This window comes from Chenopodium album, chromosome 12, assembly GCF_948465745.1.
Source record: "Chenopodium album chromosome 12, dcCheAlbu1.1, whole genome shotgun sequence".
NCBI lineage: Eukaryota > Viridiplantae > Streptophyta > Magnoliopsida > Caryophyllales > Amaranthaceae > Chenopodium > Chenopodium album.
In genome coordinates, this window is record NC_137845.1 from 40,984,490 (window position 1) to 41,009,180 (window position 24,691).

General features: G+C 35.1%; 2 protein-coding genes and 1 pseudogene across 2 annotated transcripts; all 3 read left to right on the forward strand.

Moving 5' to 3' along the window:
* The first annotated feature begins 4,509 nt into the window (after positions 1–4,509).
* LOC145573419 (small nucleolar RNA R71) lies at positions 4,510–4,607 on the forward strand (annotated as a pseudogene).
* A 17,636-nt stretch (positions 4,608–22,243) lies between these two features.
* Positions 22,244–23,757, forward strand: LOC145571175 (uncharacterized). The gene is made up of 3 exons (XM_081630249.1): positions 22,244–22,255; positions 22,438–23,090; positions 23,250–23,757. The coding sequence occupies exons 1-3, from the start codon at positions 22,244–22,246 to the stop codon at positions 23,755–23,757; spliced, it is 1,173 nt and encodes a 390-aa protein (XP_081486375.1).
* A 78-nt stretch (positions 23,758–23,835) lies between these two features.
* On the forward strand, positions 23,836–24,552 carry LOC145571176 (uncharacterized). Its single transcript, XM_081630250.1, has 2 exons — positions 23,836–24,152; positions 24,291–24,552. Exons 1-2 carry the CDS (start codon positions 23,836–23,838, stop codon positions 24,550–24,552), a joined length of 579 nt encoding a protein of 192 aa, XP_081486376.1.
* The last annotated feature ends 139 nt before the right edge of the window (positions 24,553–24,691 follow it).

A 24,691-nucleotide genomic window follows, 5' to 3' on the forward strand; every position in this document is an offset into this window, starting at 1 on the left:
CATAATAAAGCTCAATAATAATAGCAAGATCCTAGGCATGATACTAACAAGGTTAATAACAAACCCCTAGCATGTCACTAAACAATAAAGATCGAAGCTTTAAACCTAACATGGTACTAACATGATATTAGAAAGAGTAAAGGCATCCTAAACATGATTCTAGAAAGCATTAAAAACATCCTAACATGATACTAGGAAGCATTAAAAGCATCCTAACATGATACTAGGAATCAAACAATAATAAACATGCTTTCTACATTGTGAAAGAAATAGAGAGTAAGCTAATCTACTTACTTTGAAGCCTCGTACCTCTTTCTAATAACAAAATACACAAGTTAGTAAACTTCAATGAAAATAATAAAGAATTATTAAAGAATTAAATTAAATAAAGTTTTGACTAGTTTTGGACCAAACCCTCGGAAATTATCAACCTTGCACGTCTAGGGCGAAGGCAACTTCGAACTTGGCTAAGAGACTCTAAGTCTTGTGAATGCGGAATATTGTATTTGAAAAAAGCTAGTTTAGAAATAGAGAGCGAAAGAAAAGAATTAAGTAATTCTTGAGAGGGAATAGAGAGAATTGAAAAAGAGTTGATGATTGTAAATGATTTCTGAAAACAGGGATTCGGACGCTATTTATAATGAAAATAATCCGGAAAATCATAGAATTTGATAAAGAATAAAACTCCACGCTGTCGCCAGGAATTAACCCTGTCGCGACGCGACAATGTCTGTCGCGTGGCGACAGACTTGTCGTTTGGCGACAGCCTGTATTAGCGCGTTTTTCTTCACGCGGAATCCGATCTTTAATCAACTTGATCTACGGAATCCGTACAGAAGATAAAATATGTATTTTTAAGATAACAAAACAATATTTTATTCCAAATAAAAATCTTTTAAAGATAATTAATTATTAAATCTAACAATATTATAATTAAAAGGAACTTTCTAGAAACTTCTAGAAAACTATAATTAATCCTAATAATTTTAGGAATAATAATTAATATTGGGCCCAGTTTAGTATTTTGGCCATAACTTCCTCAATATTCATCGGAATCGGGCTTATAATATATCGTTGGAAAGACCTTTTCAAGCCCCATCCAACTACACCATTATTGGACCCTTATCATGGACCAAAATAAACTGAAATGGACGTTTTTAAATAAATAAAGTCATTTTCAAAAACAGAGAGAAAAGAATTTAATTAAAACTAAACCGCAACATTCGACTTTCGAATCACTTTCACCTAATTCGATAATAACACAACGTGCAAGGCATTCATCACTGGGTTTGGTTTTGGGGAGACACAAATGGGTGTCTACAAGGATCGAAAGGAAACTCAAGAAAGTAAGAAGTAGAAGAAGAAAAAGAAGAATGGAAAGAAAAGGAAAAAGGCAAATCCTCATCACAAATTTTTTTGTTGGCAAAATTCCTCTTATCCTCAACAATGATGGAAGGAGGGACATGAAAATCATCCATAGAGGGCGGCTCCCCAATAGGCTCTTTGAGATAGGAAGGGAGAGAAATAGGGTAAGGAATGATGTGGTCAAACCTTAGAGAAAAAGGGGTATGAGAAACGGGAAAAGGGGTAGCTACTCCCTCACCACAAGGCCTCACATCGCCAATGAGGGCATGAAAATCAATCATAGAGTCCTCAAACGAAGGGCACTCACGATCTACACCTCCCTCAAGCTCAAAAACTCCAAGGGAATCAACCTTATCCTCCTTTTCACCACAATAGACAACCTTTCCTTTAACTATCTCAAAACCTAAGGTCCCAAAATCGTGCATGAATGGAGGTAGATTCATCTCAAACTCATCTAAATCCCAAGAAGCGTTCTCGATGAAATCATCCAATAATCTATAAGTCCTCATATGACTCTCGAAAAATATGTGGGACATTACCTCAAAAGAGTCTATATACTCGTAGAATGAAGGGTCACAAACATACACTTGAGACTCATCAAGATGGGAAAGAGGATTAGGATTTTCAAAATCAACACTCTCTTCATTCTCTACTCCTTCACCATCACTCGAATGCTCTCTAATGGGATCCTCACTCATATGGGGAAGAGAAGAAAAAGGAAGGGCATTTTCTTGAGAGTTGGCTAATTGGAGAATTTAGCTCTCAAGCATCTTCATTCTAGCTTCCACCTCCCTATTCTCAACTTCCCTCATCTCGTTATACCTCTCCATCATCTCTATTATCTTCATTATCTTCTCTTCCTTCAAATTTTCCATAGAATTACCCTCATAAAAGGATTCATTAGAAGCATAAGGGAAATCATTTGGAGCCATGTAAGAACAAGAAAATGAGGAGGGAGGATCATTCACATTATAAACATGAGCATCATCATATTGGGGAGAGGGGGCATAATCAAGCAAATGAGATTCATCATCAACAATAGGAGAAAAAGAGTTGGAATCACTTGTACTAGGTTCACATATAGGATCACAAGACAAATCATGGGGATTCATGCCACAAATAAAACTATTATCACATTGAGAATCAAAAGTAGCAACATTACATGCCCTATTGCGTACATCCTTAGCGAACCGTACAAAAAAGCTCCAAGCACTATGAACCGTTAATGCTTGGAATTCACCATTAAACCTACTTTTAACTTCATATCTCGTTTGTTCATTCATGCCATAATAACAAATCTCACAAGCTTCACAAGGATTACAACCATTATAGTTCAAAAACTCTACAAGTCTATGGAAATAGACATAAAAAGGCTCACCATCATATTGAGGAAAAGAAAAACGTGCCATTTTTCAACAACAAAAACAAAACAAAGAGAACAAAAATAAATCAAAGGAAAAGTATATACAATGGACTAGTCTCAATAAGATAACACAACGGTAATGGAAGCCGTTCCCCGGCAACGGCGCCAATTTGACAAAGGAATAAACGCGTCGTCAATTGTCTATCCCTAGATCAAATACAATTTATACAACCTAAACAAACCTAATACGAGTATAAGGCAAGCATAGGGGTCGAACCACAGAGAACGGATAAACACCACCAAATGTTATCGACAATTAAGCTAGTCCGGAATAGGAGATAAATAAACTAAAGTCTAAATATGCTAAAACAAGAAATAAAACATTAAGGGAAATGGTTTGGGTATAGCATTCACTTGAACATAAACAAAGGCATAGAAGTTGAATTAATTATGAACTAAACATGCTCAAATATCGAAGTAAGGTCCAACCTAGCCACCTTCCGGGGTTCATTGGCTTCTCCTAACATAGCCTCTATGCTTCCACATTAGAACCATATACTAGGAGGTACTATCAAATAACAATCGATAATAATGAACCTTAACTAAGTCAACTTCCGTTTCATGTTAGCAAAGATTCACTCCCAATCAACTAACAACATGCATTTTGCAAGGAGATTGAAGAATATCAAGCATATAAAGACTTTAATCACAAATAAATCAATTCTAAACCTAGAACATGCTCAAGATCCAACTACACCACAACCATCCCCTTAATAGGGAAATTACTCACTAATTATGATAATAACAAGATTAATCAACAAATAATCAAGAATCAACATGATTAACAAGCAATACCAACAACAAAAACAATAGTCAAAAGAAAGCAAATAAAATAGAGGAGAGAAAGTTAGAGATTCTCATTGATTGAAGATGAAAGTCTACAAACAAGATGATCAATCTTCTTCTTCAAAATCCAAGCTCAACAATGGTGAAACCCTCACTTTCTCTCTCTAAACTACTCTAATCCTAAGCTAAACCTAGAGAGAGAAGCTCTCCTAAAACAAGGGAAAAAAGATCTAAAGGAATGAAGTTCTCCCGTACAAAACAAGCCCCGCAATATATAAAGAATCGCGCAAAAACGCTGAACAGGACCCGCTGTGCGCCCACGCAAGGATCTGTGCGCCCGCGTGTGCGCCCTCGCAGCGGTCTGTGCGCCCTCGCAGTGGCCTGCGCTCCCTCGCAGCGGCCTGCGCGCCCGCGCAATGTAGCTGCGCGCCCGCGCATTTATGGGTTGCGCGGCTTGTGCTTGGGTGTGTGCGCCCGTGCTGCTGGATGCGCGCCCGCGCACCGTAGCTGTGCGCCGGCGCGGTGTGGGTGTGCGCCCGCGCACATGTCGCGCACAGGCCGCGCAAAACTTTCTTCCTCGATTCTGCGATTTCGCCAATTTTGCGCGGGTTCTCACAGGGCTGCGCGCCCGCACATTATTCGCGCCCTTGCACCTTGCTTTCTTCGATTCTTCTCTCATGCTTCCTTGGCTTCTTCTTTGCAATCCAAGACTTCAAATACCTAAGCACAAACACCAAGGAAAGCAATAAGGTATAGGGAACGGTGCAAACACGCAATGAAGGCAAGCATTCAACAATATACGCGATTTCATTAAAAATACATCGAGACATGTATGCACGCATTATTTGAACAAAACAACTGCAGAACACCCTAAGACAAGCTAAAACAAGGCATAAACACTATCCTAGGAGCGACATAAAATGTCACTCATCAGAATCCCATGATGTGGGCACTCTCTTTGATACTCCTTATACCTTTCCCATGCCTCATATAAGCTCTCATTCTCCTTTTGCTTTAAGCTTTGAATGAGCGTCCTTGCTTCGGCCGTCTTCTTTTGTGGTTAGAAATGAGATAGAAACTCTTTTGTCACTTCATCCCATGCCCTCAAAGAGTTTGGTTTCACCTCTTTGTCCAACCACTCCAGAGCACGTGCAATGAGAGAAAAAGGGAAAAGTTTAAGTCGAATGAACTCTTAAGTAACCCCATTCACCTTAATGGTATTGCAATACTTCTCAAATTCTTTGAGATGGTTGAGGGGACTTTCATGCTTGGCTCCACTAAATTGACGCCTTTTTATCAATGTAATCATCGCCGCTCTAATCTCATAGTCATTTGATGGTGTCATGGGAGGAGCAATTCCGCTTTCAAACCTACAGGCTCCCGGAGTTCCCAACTCCTTCAATTTTACTCTCATATTAGCACCCATGCTTCTCGTTCTTCTTCTTCTTAATGGTCTTCCTCTCTTGAGGGACTTGAGCTTAAGGAACGATTAGCAACCCTTATATTTGTTATGGTCCTCTCAATTTTCGGATCAAAGTGCACTAAAATTCGATCTCGTGCCCTACGCATACAAATCTCAAAGGAAAATATTAATAGCACAGCTACAAATGTAGCCTAAAAGAAGCAAAATCTTTTTGTATTTTTCAAGTAAGATGGAATAGACTCAATCAACTATAACAAGTAACCATGCCAATCCTCGGCAACGGCGCCATTTTGACGGATGGAAATTGTAGGTCGTTGGATTCTAAAACTCCCCTAGATCAAACAAAATTTATAACCAAACTTACTCCTAGTATAGGGGTAAGTCCGAGTCAAACCCAAAGGAATGGAGGCAAATGCTATGGTCTTAAGTTAAGCTATTCCGAAGATTTAATAGTCGGTTTGGTAAAACAAAAGTAAATCAACACAACAATTCTAAGAATAGAAATCAATATCAAGATACTAGGGAATTAGGATCCACATGCATTCACAATAAACAAACTAATTTGACGGGAATTTGATCAATCGAATAATACAAGAGAAAATAGTATTTGCAATCAAAATCACTTGAAAAGCTATTAACTAGGTGTCAAACTAGTGGTCTCTGACTATCAAAGGAAAATCACGAGACAAGTTCAATGGATAAAAGTAGCTTTCAAATCAAGGTATCGTATCAATGAAAACTACAATGCAATCTAGCTTAATAATCAAGGTTATCTACTCCTCAACAAATCAAACACATGCACAAATTCCATCAACCAATTTAATCATAATATAAAATCAATCAAAATCCCCAAATTAGAATTAGTCTATCATTCATACATGCTTCACCACATCCCTAGCAAAAGATCTACTCACTACACATTGTAGAATTGAAAAGCAAAACTAAACAAATCATCAATTTCATCATCAAGATTGTAATCAAAATATCAACAATCAAATCAATCAACTAACTAGAAACTCAATAATATATAAAAGATTAAACACTAAAATTGCATTTAAGAGGAAGGAATTCTTACAAAACTTTGATAAATATCAAAGAGAATGAAGATCAAATGTAGCAATCATCAACTACCAAGTGTTTCTCTCTAAAATCTAGAACAAAAGTATCCTAAAATCTTGAGCTTCTCTCTCTAAAAATCTGTTCTATTCAATTTCTAATACAATTCTTACTTAATTCTCTCTCTAAAAGGAAGAAAATCTATATATAGTAAAAACTAACAAAAGAGAAGTTAGTTAGACGTCAAAAAAGAACCCGTATAGGCGTGCCCTCTCCTCATAATGCGCGGCCGCGAAGAAATTGGTACGGAAAGGGGACCAGGGCTGCGCGTCCGCACCTCGCTCGTGCGCGCCCGCGCCCGCAACCCTGTCTTACGCGCTCGTGCATGGGAGCACGACAGCCTCTCTCGTGCGTCTTTCAATGCCTCCGTGCTCTCCATTTGATGAACATTGGGGGTGGCAGTTTCCAAGGGCTCCCATGGTGGGGTCAACACCACTTTTGATGTCCATGCAGCTTGAGAGCGCGGCCTAGAAGACTTGGAGCTTGCAAACCTCAAAACTTGAGCTTCAATGGAAGAGAACGGCTTGCATCTTGAGCCTTATGGATCCCGAGAAAGAGCCATGGAGATCCTTGGACATCACCAATCTCCTGAAATCAAAGAAAAGCAAACAAATAAAAGAGAAAAGGGGAAATAAACTATGAAATGCAAGAAAACGAGCAAAACAACTAAGGAAAACACAAACTAGAGAAATGACATGTAAAACTAAAGAAAAAGAGATAAAAAGAGCTATAAAAGCAATTAAAAATATCCTAAAAGAGGCTAAATGAGTGCCATAAATGACACTCATCAACCTTGGACACCGTTACCATTTAAGAAGAAAAAAATTCAAATATACAAGTCCAAAAGTATTATGTTCCAAAGTAAGAACAAAACAAAACACATTGCAAATTTGCCTTGATAGAAACAAATTTTTTTTTTAGAGTTTTTCAAAATAAAGAACATGGAAATGCATATTCAATCGTGTATGGCATATATGAATCAAAATCCCACCAAACATGATAAAATACCCTCCCCCAAGCTTGAATGAGACAATACACTCAAATCATAAATCACATAATCCATGGGAGGGGAAGAGAAAGAAATCAAACCAACAAGACCAACACATGTCCAACAAGTCACCAACCATTACAAGAAGAGCAAGGAAAGATATTACCGGATTTAGGTGGGTGTAACTACTCGCAAATGACCAAATTAAACCTTTCAAAACCACTTTCCTCTAGAATTGAATCTTGCTTTCCATATGCTAGCAAATGTGGAGTCATACTTCCTTGAATCTTGATTCAAACCAATGCACCAAAGTATGTCAAGTCATGTACCTAGCAAAAGGCACTTAAACATTTCCATGAGAGAAAATCTATTCTAAAAAGAAAAGAAAATGAAAGCAATAAAATACGGGTTACTTTTCGAGAAAGGCTTGCTTTAGGTCCAAGCTTGACCACTCTAGTTAATAATATTTCAACGAACGCAAGAGCTTGTCAAATGCACAACTACACATTTCATATGAAAGTAAGTATGCACATGACAAAATAAAGGCATGCAACAAGCTTAGTGCACACCTATGAGGAGAGAGATGCCAAGAGAAAGAAGAATAATCAAAGGAAAATTCAACAAAATAAGAAAAAGAAGAAGAAGAAAAAGAAAAATAAGGCAAACTCTCCTCAAGACATTTTTGGGTGGCAAAATCACCCTTTTCCTCAATGATAGACGAATGAGGGACACGTAAATCATCATAGAAGAAGGGGTCTCGAATAGGCTCATTAACAAAGGAAGGGAGGGATATAGGATCGTAAGGGATATGGTTAAATTTCCTTGAAAAAGGGATATGAGAAGAGGGAATAGGGGTAATGGTCTCACAAATGAACTCTTCCTCACCACCATGCCTCACATCACCAATACACTAGTAGAAAAAACGTAATGGCAAGTGTAGGGAATATTTCAAGCCATTAACCCCAAACTTGAACCCCACTGTGATCATACACTTAAGTATGGTGGCGTCCAAAGGGAAGAAGCTAGAGCAAAAGAGTCGCCAACAAGTTTTAGGAACTTGTAAACCGTTCACAAGGTGAAGATTACACCCTTTAACGATCCAGGAGATCGTCAACTCCAAAAGGTCTTGAACCAAAAAGGGTTCGGGGATGAAGGTACAAATCCAACCTAAAAGAGATTGAACCTGCCCTAAATAGGCCTCTACTTTATTCTTCTCGTATTCATGTGCGCTTTCTGACTAGCATGCAAACATTAGGTTAAACCTAAACCTGTTTATCTATGTTGGTTGAATTTAATACACAAGCAAAACTATTATTGGCGATCACTTGAATTATAACCATATTATCCCTAAACAAGATTATTAATTAACTTATTAAGCGTGATTACAAGTACAAATTCCCTTTAGGCATGCATAAAAGGCGTGATCAAGCAATAACAATAAATAAGCATAAAGCAACATAATAATCATAATAATAATCATAATCATAATAAAGCATAATAATAAAGTTTAAATATAATAGCAAGATCCTAGGCATGATACTAACAAGATTAATAACTAATCCTAGCATGTCACTAAACAATAAAAATCAAAGCTTTATCCCTAACATGATACTAACATGATATTAGAAAAGAGTAAAAGGCACCCTAAACATGCTATTAGAAAGCAATAATAACATCCTAACATGATACTAGGAATTAAACAAATTTAAACATGCTTTCTACAAGAATAGAGCAATAAGATTACATACTTTGATGCCTCGTGCCTCTTTTTAATAATAAAATACACGCGTTAGTAACTTCAAGGAAAATATAAAATCAAACAATCAAATCAAATAATTGAAATAGAGATTAGGGACCAAACCCTCAGAAATTATAACCTTTCACGTCTAGGGCGAAGGCAACTTCGAACTTGGGTAGGTGTTTCTAAATCTCGTGAATACGGAATTTTGTAAGGGGAAAGGTTTAGAAAAAGAATAGAGAGAGAAAGCTTCTAGCTTTTGAGAGAGATGATAATTGTTGATTGTAGATTGTAGATTGTAGATGAATAAAAACAGAGGTTCAGGACCCCATATATAAGAAAACAGTCTGGAAATAAGTACAATTTGATAAGGAATAAAACTCCACTCTGTCGCTGCAAAACCGACCTTGTCGCCAGGCGACAGGGTCTGTCGCTTGGTGATAGGGTCTGTCGCGTGGCGACAGCCTGGATTTCTACGCGCTTTCTACACGGAGTCCACATATGAATCAAAATCGATTTGTAAAGTCCGTATGAAAACTGAAATCGTATTTTTCATAAAATAATATTTTATTCTAAATAAAACTTTATCAAAATATAATTATTAATTCTAATTCTATTAGGATTAAAGAGAACCCTCTAGAGAATTCTAGAAGCCTATATTCAATTCTAATAACTTTAGGAATAATAATTAACATTGGGCCCTCCCCTAGATCATTGGGCCGCATGTAAAGATCAAACCGGACCCAGTTTAGTATTTTGGCCATAACTTACTCATTATTTATCGGAATTGGGCTTATAATATATCGTTGGAAAGCTCTTTGCAAGCCCCATCCAACTACACTATTATTGGACCCTTCTCGTGGACTAAATTAAACTAGATTGGCTGTTTTCATAAGATAGAGTTGTTTTTCGAAAACAGAAAGAAAGAGTTTAATAAAAACCAACCGCAACACTGGACTTTTCACGCTTTCACCTCATTCGATAATCATTCATCGCAAAAGGTATTCATCACTGGGTTTGGTTTTGGAGAGACACATTTGGGTGTCTACAGCAAGCTGTTCAAACCCCCTAATGGGATGCGGTTTTGAACCGCATATCCTTAGGGGGCTTGCCATTGGTCTTTAAAATGGCAAGCGGTTCAAAACCGCTTGCCAATTATAGTGAAAGGACAGCGGTTTTGGCGCCAAACCGCCGCCCATTACGGGTATTGAAATAATTTTTTTTTTGGTTTTTTTCACTTAAATTGATACACAATCAAAACATATGTAAAAACATTAATATTTTTATTAATTAATTGTAGTAATATTACAATTTCTGATTTTCAACAAAAAAAATAAATTAACAAAAAAATTGATAACAAACAAAAACACACCACCAGCCACCACCAACATACCCGTACCCAGCCACAGAACCCTTAACCCGCCCCTAATCCTAACCCACCCACCCGTACCCAGCCACCACCGTACACCTCCACCCTTCGTAACCCATAACCCACCCAAACAAAACCCACAACCCACCTAAACCAGATCTCTGCATCTCCCCACACCTCAAACCTCCACCCTCCGTAACCCACAACTCACCCAAAAAAAACCTACATCTCCACCCAAACCGTAACCCACCCACCACCCCACACCTCCATCCTCCGTAACCCACAACCCACCCAAACAAAACCCACATCTCTTAAAAATCGGGTTAAAAGTAGGTATTTATAAGAGGTGCGGAAATGAACTTGAGCGAAACTGGAAACCAGAGAGGAGCGCCCACGCGGGCAGGGGTGCGCGCCCGCGCTCGTTGGTTGCGCGCTCGTGCTCTTCTGGGTTTCTTCGACGCTTCGTAACTTTGTGCGCTCACTAATTAGACTTCTTGTGCGCTCGCAAGGTCTTCATGACAGTCACTAAACATGGCAGATTCAAATGGATTTGACGGTAGGTTCAACACCGTGATTTCATGAGAGTGCGGCTTGAGAGCGCAAGAGCTAGAACTTGAAGCATCCACTTTCTTGCATCTTGAGCTTTCCCAATGCTATAAGCTTGCTCCAAATGCATCTTCCAACTTAGAAAACCACCAATATCAAGACCTGAACCTCGTACAATACCTACAACAACAAAAAGAGAGGAAATAAAGGAGAAAACACTAGAAAAACCATAAAAACACAAAATAAGAGAGAAAAGGGAAACTAAGGAAAAAATGCATTAAACAAGTCATTTATTAAGAAAGAAAGATATGAAAATAAGGTAAAAACAACCTAAATACTCATCAAATGAGTGCCATAAATGGCACTCATCAATTGTGGGGATCCATAAATAATATGAAGGGGTAATTAATTATTGTTGATTATCAATGCTTGATAAATTTCCTATTGATTGATTTAATGCTATGCAATTAAATTAGGCCTGGTTTAATTGTATGAGTTATGCAATATTGATTCGAGATTCGAGAGATGAGAGATGAGAATTGATGTTTAGGCTTAGTTCAATAGGCAGATTAATTTATAAATGGTAAAGTCAAGATTCGAGAGATGCGATTTAATACCAATAGATTAATCTGTGATTGTAATACATAGTGAAAGCCCTTTATAATCTGATTAATTATTGCATTGGTGATTTATTATTATGTTTTACCCTGAAAGATTTTTTATAGGTGAACTTGTACCCTAGTGTTTTATTTATTGATTTCTTCCTACTTATACTCTCCTTAGTTTAATTCATCATATAAATAATTTGGTTACTTAATAATTTAGATTGTTTTAATTAATTAGGAATAGAAAGACTTGTTTCCCTGTGGATCTGACCCTACTTCCCTATCTGTTTTAGCTAGAGGACTTAGGAATTATTTTTTATTATGTGATACGACTTTAGCCTGTCAATTATCATATTATTACATGTATACCATGCCTTAGCCTTCACATTGTCTGAGCTATCCTTCACCAGAGTTCCAGTCACAAACCCGAACTTCCTTCTAGATGCCAGAGCTATCTCCATAGACCTCTTCCATGACATGAAGTTGGAAGAGCCTTGGAGCTTGTTTATGGATTGGAAATTATTCCCATATGAAGGATGTAAGTATAGTGGACTAGTAGCATCTATGGTTGTTACCATTTTCTTTAAAGACAAAAACTTTCTTGAATCTAATTATAGGTTCTACTAAATCTGTGTTTGAATGATATGAAAAACGAAGAAAGATAGGATTTTTAGGCGAAATTGAGCCTATGGCTCTGATACCATAATTACAAAAAATAACTTAGCAATAAAACGACTATGTTTGCAGAGGAATTTTCCCATATTCTAGGGTATTTCTTTCATTCATTCTGCCCTTCTCACAAGGCTTCCTTCAAATTTATATGGACTCATTGTCCTTACAAAACATGACAACTGTCAACTAGAATCATCCTAGGGAACTACAGACAAAAGATGCAATCACATGACAACTTACAGAACAAAAAGACAAAATAAGAAAATATCAGGAAATTAGCATCAACCCAGACACACATCAGCTGCAACACACACAGGCACCACCTTCTTGTTCAATAATATGTAGTTTTTTTTTAGTATTTCACATGATTTTTGGTCACTCTTACTTTGTATCCACGTTCTTAATTTGCATATGCCTCCCCTCCATCTATGTTGCAATATTTCTAAAATGCTAAAAATATACTTTACTACGTTGTATATGAAAAAAACATTACCATGTCGAATTTAATTAAATTAATTTCAATATGCATTTTCTTATACCAACCATTCATTATTTTGACTAATACAAAACTAAAATTACTAATGGTTAAGTTGTACAACGAAAACCCATAAAATGTAACGGACAGATGTTCAAGAAGCCAACGTATTACTTACCCCTCTTTGAAGTATCGATTGTTTCTCTCTCTATTTTTTTCTTCCCCTCTTTCAATTTCCTTTTCATTCAACCTACTTTATATGAAAGATAATATCAAGATTATCTGTTAATTTATATAATCCTCTAAAATGAGTTATATCCTCTCATGGAGTTGTAGAGGCCTGGGGAGCATCTCTACAGTCAATAATTTGAAACGCATTGTTTTTCTAGAGAGCCCCCAATTGGTGTTTCTTTCGGAGACTCGGTTGAAGAAACATGAACTTGATATAATCCTCTGAAATGGAACATTATCAAATCATGTGGGTATAATATCTTTGACTAAGAAAGATATTATCTTTAGTAATCTTTTATTTAATTAGGACAATTTTGCAATGGCTACAATAATACTCCCTCCGTCCCTAAATTAAAAGCCTACCAGATGAAAGCCCGTGCGATGCACGGATTTTTTTTTTATTTTTTATTTATTCATTTATTTTTTACGGAGTACTTAAATCTCATAAAAAGATAATATTTTTAATTAAACCATATAATATTTCGATTAATTTTCTTGTTAGAAAAGGATAGTTTTTATTATTTATCTCACGAAAAGGTAATATTCTTAATTAAACCATATAATATTTTGATTAATTTGCTTGTTAGAAAATAATAGTTTTTATTATTCATTGGTGATAGTTTTGTGAAAACTGTATTTATAATTAATAAATAAATCATAAATATGGTATCTCATCCATAAAATATTAGGATAAATATATCATCCATAAACATTGTTTTTCGTAGACCAAATTATATAAATAAAAGTTTTAATCAACAAAAAAGTTTTTCCAATCCGAAGCTTAATTTAAACTCTGTTTCCCCTAATAAACATTTTGATAAGAACATTAAAAAATATACACATAAACAAATGTAACAAAAATTCTTAGTTACACATAAATTATAAATATATATGTAAAGTATTATAATTTTAAAATAATTAAAAACATATATACCATTTATTTTCTATTTCGATAGAATCATTAACTTCATTCACATAATTGTTGCGAAAATAATTTTATAATTGTAATTGTATAAAATCAAATATATGCATTGGAATCTTTTCATTGTCCCTAATTTCTAGAACATCAATATTCTGTAAAATTGAAATATTATTTTGTTGTCATTGACAATGCGATATTGCTTCTTATTAGAACTACTGAAAAGTATCTTACGGAGTAAACTTTTCCTTTATTCAGACCAAAGTGTTGAACAAAGTTGGTTTTAATTGAGGCATGAACGTAATCACCCTGTAATTAAAAATAAGGTAATGTTAACTTAATAACATGATTGAGCCACCTAAATCACAAATTAGAGGTCTATGAAAAAATTTAATTTATGTATAAAATTTATAAAAATACCTTCTCGTTCAAACAGGATAGAAACTCGTACGTTGATTTCAATTACTTTAATTTTGGTCGAATTTAATTCTTGAATTAAATTAAATATTTGGATTTGCATGTGAAAATAAAAACAGTAAATAAAACATATACATACAATCATTACGTATCCCAAATAAACACATTGTAAGTAATACTTACAAATATAAATTTAAACATGGATTTGAAAAATTAAGCTAAGAATTACCCGGCCATTCATGATCTAAAACCGACATAAAATTACTAAGATGTGTCTTTGTATTGATACAAATTTTGTTGGTTTTGTAAGATGAGTCAATTTATAATGGTAGGTATCACAAAATTTAATTTTATCATTTTTTTAATTTAATTTTAATTTTAATTTAATTATGATTGAGGAACAATTTTTCTTTATCATAAACGCTATAAAATTTTATCTTCTAAATTTGTGCACTTATCTTTACTTTTTTAACCATTAGTTTATAAGATAAATTACTTTTTTAAAAAATTACAAGAAAATTTTATTTATAATTTTTAATCTGCATGGCATTTAGGTATCAAATATAATTCATTACTTTTACCTAAGTGGCTATATAATTTTAATTTTTTTACCATTCGTCACTTTTTTTTTTTTATGGTGAGTGAATTTTTTTATTCAAAAATAAAATACAAATCTAATTTTTTATTGCTAGAAATAATACATTTTCTTATGTGGCGTGCCAAATACTCCCAAAAAATGACTACTTTATTTATATACTAGTTTGATGCCCCATGTGATGCTCGGTTTATTTATTGAATTTTAAGATATAAACTTTTTATCTATATACCAAGTTTTAAATTTTATTATTGATACAAAATTAGTTTGGAATTGATGTGATTTTGTGATATTTAAATTATGTAGTAGGCATGTAATGACTAAAAATAATATTGGTGAAAATGTTTGATTTAAAAAATTATTAAAAAAAAAAAAACAAACTAAGCTTGAAATATTAGAAATTTCTAAAAATTAGCCAAAAATAAAGTAAACAAAAAAATTGTGATAAACCCGTTGAGTTGACCTGAACCCAAAACTTTGGGCTATTATGAACGTTTCTTAACCTGTGACCTGAAGTGACTCGATCTGAAATGACCCGTGACCCGACCCGAGTGACAATTATACTTAAAATAATATAATCATTTTAGATTGTGAATTATTTTTTTCAATCAATTATGATATATTATAAATGAATGTTATACACTTTGAATCACATCCTTCACTCCAAAAATAGATATTTTATCGGAAATAAAATTCTAAACCAACAATTTTATCATATAAATCTATCAAAATTTTATTGATAATAAAACTCTAAACTAACTTTCTTTATCCTACAAAATCTATCTTAATTTTTATACTATTAAAAAAATACAAATTTTTTATTTATAAAAAATATATCCAAATAAATTCTACGTGTCATATTAATATGTAATTGTGGCATATGTGGCGCGACACTTGGCAAAAAGTTGAAACGCCAAGTGTCGTTGTCTCATGGCCTGCCTAAAAGTTTAGCTTTATATATTACTGTAGTTACTTGTACATGCCCTCGGACGTTGCCCAGGATATCCATTGTAGAGAGTGTACTTATTAGTGGCATGTTTTTTAATAATAATAATTGTAGCATTAAATTTAGTAGTACCTTTTAAAAAATTAAATTATTAATAAAACGCTTTTAAGTGAAAAAAATAAATTACAACCGAATATGAAGAAGACATGATTCAAAAACTTTGATGGTAAATCAAAGGTAGACAAAAAAAATTAATTATACATCGCCATATTTACAATTATAATTACGTTGTTATTCATATAGAAGTAAAACCCTATTGTTAAATGGATATTTATATTAATTCTAATATGTAGTCTTTTGTTTATAAGTAAAATTCTTTTGTCAATAAAAAGATAATTTTTTTCAAAAGAAATAAATATAAATTGTTTTTTGTTTACTTTTTTTATCTTAAACAGATCTATCCAATCTAATATAACTATACAACTAATCTAATCACAATATAGAATTTTTGTCGCCTACGTGGCTCGACACTTGGCAAAAAACTGGAATGCCAAGTGTCGCTGTCTCGTGACCTGTCTGCGAGACCGGATTTATATATTAGTAATATGATACTAGATTTCTCTTTAGTATGTGATTAGTAAATAGTAAAAGTAGGGTTCCAATAAAGGGATGGAGGGAGTATTATAGCCACCGTAATCTTTAAATATGGACCTTTAAAATTCAATATTAAATCTTGACCATTTATAGAGTTGACTTAATAATTAATATAGTAGAATGACATATTTGTATACAATAAATACAATAAAAATTAGTTCTATTTGATATAAAATTGGTGATAATAATTGATCGATTACTTTAAACAACCTTAAAGTTTGATTCCCAAACCTTAATTCGTTTGATTCTGAATTTCGACTTTCATAAATGTATTTCGTATGATATTGGTGCATATATTTTTTTACTTAGATGTGGAGGATAGAATATCTAATATTCCTCCCTTTAAAAAAAAAAAACATTCTTGTTCTTGATGATAATACAAACTTAACGATGTTAACTTCTGCTGTACAAATAATGGAGATAGCATTAAACCGATTGTTTTTGGCGACAAAATAATTTTTTTTTTTTTTGAGAATAAAATAAGCAGTTATTTTAAAAATAAACAGTTTACTTTTTTTTTCCTTCAAAATTTTAATAGTCAAACAAATAAATGAACAAGATTTATTATTCTTAAATTTTTAATTAGTTATGGGCCCATGCGATGCCCCTAGTCATTATAAATCTATTACTTTAATCAAACTATATATTTTTTGGATTGTTTGTCACTGAGAGCTTAAGTGGTGGGTGTTATTTTTAATTTTTTTTTTTTAAGATGACAGCTTATTTAGTTTGTTGTTTGTATAAGTTGGTTTGACTATAAAAATAATTTTTTTGCATTAAAATCAACTCGTAGTAAAAAAAAATGATTAATCAAATCTTTATGATGTCAAAATATATACTATTCCATAATGCACAAAAATCTTTAATTTATAATTACAATACAATTTTATGAATTAATGTATAAAATAAAAATGGAGTTATGTTTAATTTCTTACAAACTTTATTATTGTGTAATTATCAAGGAGTTACATGGGAAATGTTATGCATATGAAGACTTTATCAATTAAACTAAACATTAATACATGGAGGTTAATGCATGAATTTTTCCAATCATTAATGGTATGGTATGATTTGGCGACACATCATATGCCAAATGGTAAAATTGGTGATACATAGCAAAACATGTCTTGCCACGAGTTTTAATATTATATATTGATGGTTGTGAATTTGAGATTGAAAACAAATACAATGGCAACATATTTATTATTCATCCCTTTTGTTTATCCTCAACCCTTAAAATGTTTCACTTGTTCCCCTTATGAATAGTGCTCACATGTGTGAGGGGCATGTGTGGCAGCTATTGTGATGTGGCAATATGGTGGCTTCTTTGCTGAATTTTAGCTCACGTGGCTTTTCTTCCTCTTTTTGCTAACGTGGGGTTTTCAAGGGGACATGTGCCCACCATTTTGTTTTTTTCCTTTTCTTTTGGATCTTGGTGTGAGCTGCTGTCATCTTCAGCATTACTTCTTTAATGATTCATGGAGACCATGCATTCTTCTCAAAATGTCTTCTTTTTTTCTGTTTTTTCCCCCAATTTTGTTTTCCCAATTTTTTCTTTTTCTTTCGATTATGATGCTGACTTAATTTTTTTTTCCCCAATTTTTTTTCCCCATTTTTTCCTTTTCCTCTGGATCTTTGTATGATGAAGTTGACACATCATTGTGTTTCAATCTTTTATGTGGTTTCTCCGGCAGCTTATTTGATGCCTTGCCAACAAGTGCTTCCTCACCTTTTGCATTTGATAAAGCAACACCACAACATTTCATCAACGGCTACAAAATGTCAAAACACCTACCATTTCATCATAAGGTAAATTGTATTATATATAAGCATTGGATTTAGATTACTTCAGATTGTTTCTCTTTTTGGATATTTTTCCCTTTTTACACTGATATACTAAAATTTGTATTGTATTTGACTCATATTTTTTGATTTTTAGACCATATTGTGCTTAATTATAATTCATTGTTAAAATTAAAATATTATAATTAAAATTGCTAACAAATAAAATGGTGTTCTCGAGGCTTATGTTGAGCTTATATAGAAATTTATGAAAATGACAGTGACTTCTATTCTATCTATCTATATATTATCACTTGAAGTCATTCCCAATCCAAATTCCAAATCCAAAAAAAAGGGAAAAACCAAGAACTCTTGGTGGTAATTTCCTGCTCTTATATAATTATTTTAATTAATTTTAACGTTCCTTGTTCTTGCTGAATGCATCTACTAGGCAATTGGAACTTTGCATTTACACTAATCAGAAAATGTGATATATGCTTAAGGACTTGTGTTGGACTTACTTGGATTGCCAATCAAACTAAGTATATCTTGACTTGCTTGCCATGACAATTTACTATATATTTAGGCTATTTTAATGTGGAGTAATTTAGTTATACAAATTATGGCTGCCAGAGCTACATGCACTATGTTTCAATTGTTAAACATTGGTGTTTATGAAATTTATGCTTTTAGAATGATCTTGGGTTCCATTTTTTGATGTTTATATTGGTTTTGATATGGTTGTTCTGTATAGTTTATATATTCCTTTTAAGACAAAATTGGCTAATGAGTGATAATATATTTAATTGGTTAGATCACTGATTATAATGTTATGGTTTGTGCAGGCTGGTGTTGGGGTCTTTTTTGCCATCTGTTGGTTGGTGTTGGGGTCTTGTTTTCCATCTACTACCCAGAATTATTGGTATGGCTTTTCTGATCTTTATGCTATTTGCTTTGTTTTGCTATTGCTTATACATCTTATTGTACTTTTATTGGGTTCAAATATGTGCTTGGTATGTGACACATGTTGGATTCCACTAATGTGTTCTGTTTAGGTAAAAGTATTAATGTGGATGTGTGATAGTGATACGAAATTCTATTTCACATGGAGTAAGTGCCTATTAGATTGTGGTCCCTTTTTATGGTGTATGCTTTCTTGTTAGGCTACCTGGTGTGGGATTGCTCTGGTGTTGGCCTTGTAGTTTTAGTGTATATTTGTTATTTTTTTTCCATCTGCTGCTCAGAATTATTGGTATGGCTTTTCTGGTCTATATGCCAGTTGCTTTATTTTCTATTGCTTATACCTTTTATTGTAGTTTTATTGTTTTCTAAGAGGACTTTTCTTGTGTTGGTTTAGGATAGGATTGATTAGAATGTTGTCTTGTTCACCTTTAGCTCATCTTTTTATAATTTTGAGTGAGGTGGGTTATGTTCTAGAATTAGTGAATCGGAAGGATGTTAATTGTTTCATCCGTTGGTCATGCACACAGGTCATGGAGCTAGAGTTTCACAAGGTTTGTATTTCGTACTGTTGCTTATTAAAGCAGGTTATGGATCACCTGCAGTTTCTACGTCCTGTTTAATTAGTGGACATTACTAAGAATCATGTGAAGGTGCATGTTGAAACGACAGACATTGGTTTTTCACACATCTACACTTTTGATGGTGGTGAGGGTGAAAAGTTGGAGGCTTCCTCTAAAAAAGCGGCAGAGGAGGCTGTTCGACACTTGAGGCTAGAGTATGACCTCTGTATTCATGATTGGACGAGTACTAAGATTTGGATGTACAAGCGTTATGAGGTGTTGTTCCAGCTGAAGCATGATGCTTTGGAGTTTAAGGAACGGGTACTGCAGAAACCACCTGTTAACTAGCTTAGTGCTTTCCTTGAGAAGGCAGGTGCGAAGGATGTGTTTATTGACTACTTGGATGTGATGCATGTGCTGACTGTAGAGACGCGTGCACGAGCCTCAACTATTGAGTCATCTGAGCTTGCATTGCAGGGATATGTGGCATGGCTTACGGTGTATTATCCTGGAGAAATAGTTAATATGGAGTGTATAATCAGTTACATATGCATTAGTGAGGCAGCTGCTAAACAAAATGCTGCTGTGAAGGCTGTTTCTTTCCTCCAGTGCAGGTACAGGGTAGAAATAATTGACTTGAACTATGGCCATGAAAAATATGCTGGTATTAAGTGTTCATTGGCCCGAGAAAGCTACATGTTTGCTCAAGAATGTGTGTTGGGTGTGCAAGGAGCACTTCACTTGGCGCCATTCCTAGATGAGCATGACTGCAGCACACCTAAATCTCTCCGTAACAAAATCTCAACTCCAAGCCTACCACCACTAACTCCTCGCAAGCGTAGAGCTCGTCCTACTTTCAAGAGGGCAAGTGCAGCTAATCGCCATCTGCTTAGGGTTCCATCTGATTTGGAAGCTGTTTTTAAGCGTAGGAAGAGGAATTAGTTGTAGGGTAGTTCTTTGGAGATGATAGGACAAATTTTAGAATATGTGTTGGTTGATGGCCTGTTTAGTATTTTTCTTTTATAAACCTAAGAGCTATAGTGCTCAGTTGACTTTGTGATGGTGTGTTTGTTGTATTCTGAATTTAATGGCCATGTCTTTTGCTTTATCTTGAGCCTTGTCTATGTAATTGCTACTATTGATAGTGTCCTTTTAAGAGAAATGAAATCTATAACTTTACAATTATATAAAGTTTGTTTCATTGTTAGTGTAGCTACTTGCATCTATATACTGTTATTTTTATCATTTATAGTGTGAACTAAGGGAGTTTGGCTTTTTATTATGTATTGATGTGGTTTACTGTCTATACATGGCAGGAGTATACTGTCTACTAGATTCTTATCAGTGTCGGCCATCTATGGGTATTGTCTTCCTAACCTATTATATTGTAGTAAATTGAGTATGCTAGGATTCTTACCTTATATATCATACGCTATTTTCAGTTGTTACAGACTACCCTGATTACCCTTCGTCTTCTAAAACTAAAACTCGAATAAGCAAATGTGTACGGGCACTTACTAGAGAGCCCAAAAAAAGAAACAGAGGAAGCCTAAACCTATAGGGCCAGGTACTGTATTGTTTAATTTGCTATATTTAATTGCTTTGTTGTACATGTTGGCCAAATTGTAAACTAAGACGTGGTTATAAAAATGGAGTTGGAGATGCTTGGGATGTTGGTCAGCAAATGCCAACAACTCCTTTAGAATTGGCAGCTCCTTATTTCTGTGATATATGCTTGGCAAAAAATTTGCTTATGAATCTCCTAAATTTTGCTGTAGTGGTGGAGAGTGTGTGATTGTCAATAATCAGCTTCCACTTGAGATTATTAGACTATTCACTTCAAAAGATGAAATTGCCGAACACTTTCAAACATATGCGCATTTATATAATAACATGTTCGCTTTTAGCTCTTTGGGGGGGTGCATTGGAATCACAATAAAAAAAAGGCGTATATGCCTTCAAATTACATGGGCAGCTATACCATTTTGTACCCGACTTTTTGCCTGATGGCACCCAGCCACAATTCCTTCAACTTTATTTCTTATGATTCTCAGCATGAGGCTAAGCACCGACTTGACCTCTTCCTAGAGCTCCAGGAAAATGTTATTGCAATTCTGATGGAAGTTATGTCGCATAACCCTTATGCTAGATTTTTTAAATCTCTGAGGGATATTACTGTCTCAGCTGAAACTGTGATTACCCTCAACAAAGACCCTACTTTGGATCAGCGGGTGTACAATGCTCTAACATCTAACGAGGTGGCTGCTATATGGGCTGATGCTAGTGCATCCCATGAACAAAATACTCCTCACATCACAGTGTATGGGAAGTCTACTCCGAACCACTGTATAATGCATTACTATGGCTGCTATGAACCTCTGCAATACCCTTTATTGTTCCCTCAAGGCGATTGTGGTTGGAACCATGGCCTTCTAAAAATGTCTTCTTGTCGGCAAACTCATGATCAAAGCTTTGTAGACACAGCCACTGTAGATGGGGATGATGATGTTGCTGCTGCTGCATTGCTGTAAGGAGATGATCTATCTAAGATTTTAATATATTTTATTACATGCATGGCTAATGTACATACATTGCTAATGAATTCTCTAAACAATCAGATGTGTGTTATAATTAGTGTTTTTGTGCATGTTGTTGTCTCAGTTGCTATTAATGGCAAATGAGGTAGGTTTATTTCTGCTAGGGAGTATTATGCCTATCGTTTCCAGATACGGATTGGCAATTATTTGTTAAGAGCAAGACGACCATTTTTGCAATTCATTGTGGATATGTATGTGAAGATTGAAAATACGCGCTTGGATTTTTTCCGAAAAAACCAGAAAAAAATAAGGGTTGAATTATATTAGGATCTTGTTGATACATTTGATGGTGGGGAAATAAATGCTTCTAATGTTGGTCACTCAGTTATATTGCCCCCTACATTCCTTGGATGCCCTCGAGATTTGAGCAAGAGGTACCTTAATGCAATTACTCTTGTACAGAGGTTTGGCAAGCCTGACCTCTTTGTGACTATGACTTGCAATCCCAACTGGCCAGAAACTAAAGCAAAACTTGCCCCCGGTGAAAAAGCTCAAGACCGACCTGATTTAGTTGCGCGTGTTTTCAAGGCAAAACTTATTGCGCTGAAAAAGAAAATTACAAATGAACATGTCTTTGGTGAAGTGGCAGCTTTCATTTATGTTGTGGCGTTTCCGAAGCGTGGCCTTCCGCATGTTCATATGCTGATTATACTAAAACAAGGATATGAAATCAAGGAACCAGCCTTGTATGATAATTTCACTTGTGCTGAGAATCCTAGCAATGACAACCCTCACTTGCGTAAAATTGTTCTTCGCCATATGATGCATGGCCCTTGTGGCAAGGACGATCCTAAATGTTCCTACATGAACAAGAAGGGGTGGGAAGGAAAGTGTAAATATGGCTACCTAAAAGCATACAACGACACAACCACGAGCAATGATAGCGGTTACCCTGCTTACCGTAGGCGCTTTACTGGCGAGTCTATTCGTATCAGGGGAGAAGGCTAGAAAAACAAATGGGTGATCCCCTACAATCCTTACTTGTCAACGCTCTTTGATTGCCATTTAAATGTGGAGATTTGCTCCACAATTCAAGCTGTGAAGTATTTGTATAAATATGTCTACAAAGTGCATGACAGATGTTCATTCAATGTAGCAGAAATAGGCCCAAGGCCACTTGTTGATGAGATTAAACAATTTCAGGCAGGCCGTTGGGTATCTCCTTGTGAAGCTGCCTGGAGGATCTTTTCATTTGATCTTTATGAGATGAGTCCGCCTGTACTATTGCTGCAAGTGCACTTGTCAAACCACTATTCTGTTAGATTTAATGCTACTGACCAGCTAGAGGATGTAGTTGCTGACAGTAGAAGGGCCAGAACATCATTAACTGAATTTTTCAAAATGAATGCTGCATTTTCAGACAAGCCAAAATTATTGTATTCTGAATTTTCTGAACATTATGTGTGGCAGCCTGCTTCTAAGACATGGAAAGAACGTTCTTTTGGTGTTGTCGTCAGCAGATCAGCCTTTGTTTCCTCATCTGTAGGGGAGAGGTATTTTCTCTGTCTTTTCTTAACGCATGTAAGGGGTCCTACATCCTTTGAAGACCTGCATATTGTTAATGGGTTTCTCTGTGCTACGTTCTAAGAAGCTGCTGGAAACTTAGGTCTACTTAGTGAAGATGATGCAGTGGAAATGTGTATGGATGAAGCTGCTACTGCATAGATGCCACGGGCACTGCGAAGGCTATTTGCAACACTACTTAATTTTGGTAACTCGCGTGATCCTTTAGCACTATGGCATAAATACTACAATGCTATTTGTGAAGACTATAGCTATTCATTAAGAGGCGAGGAACAAAAAGTAAAAGCAATAACAGTTCGTGATGTGGAACGATATTTAGAAGAGATGGGAAAGACATTACAAGATTTTGGGTTGGAGTCTTTAGTCGTCCCTGCTGATGAAGGGCTTACCAGGACTAAAGATATTATAGATGCATTAGATGCACCTATACCTGATGAATATATTGAAGCAATTGCTACGTAAAACAGCAAGCAACATGAAGCTTTCACTGCAATTATGAGCAAGGTCAACAATGAAGAACCGGGAGTCTTTTTTATTGATTATCCTAGGGGCACGGGTAAAACTTACCTTTACTGTGCTCTCTATGCTGCTATTAGACAAATGGGCAAGATAGTGCTTCCTACAGCAACATCAGGCATAGCTGGATCAAATATGCTCACGGGTCAAACAGCTCATTCGCGTTTTAAACTACCTCTAAACCACTCTGTGTCAATGGCTTGCAATGTGTCTAAGCAAAGTGGCCTTGCAGACCTATTAAGAGCGAGCACTCTGATAATTTGGGATGAAGCTTCAATGGCTTTGAAAGAAAATATTGAATTTCTTGACATGTTGCTTAGAGATTTATGTGAGGAAGAATAACCATTGGCGGTAAAGTAGTTGTTTTTGGATGAGAACATGTTTTTCCTGTTGTGCCTAAAATATCTCAAAAAGTAGCAGTGGCAGCAAGTTTAGATTCTTCTTATTTATGGAAATGCTTTACGCGTATTAGGCTAAGTGA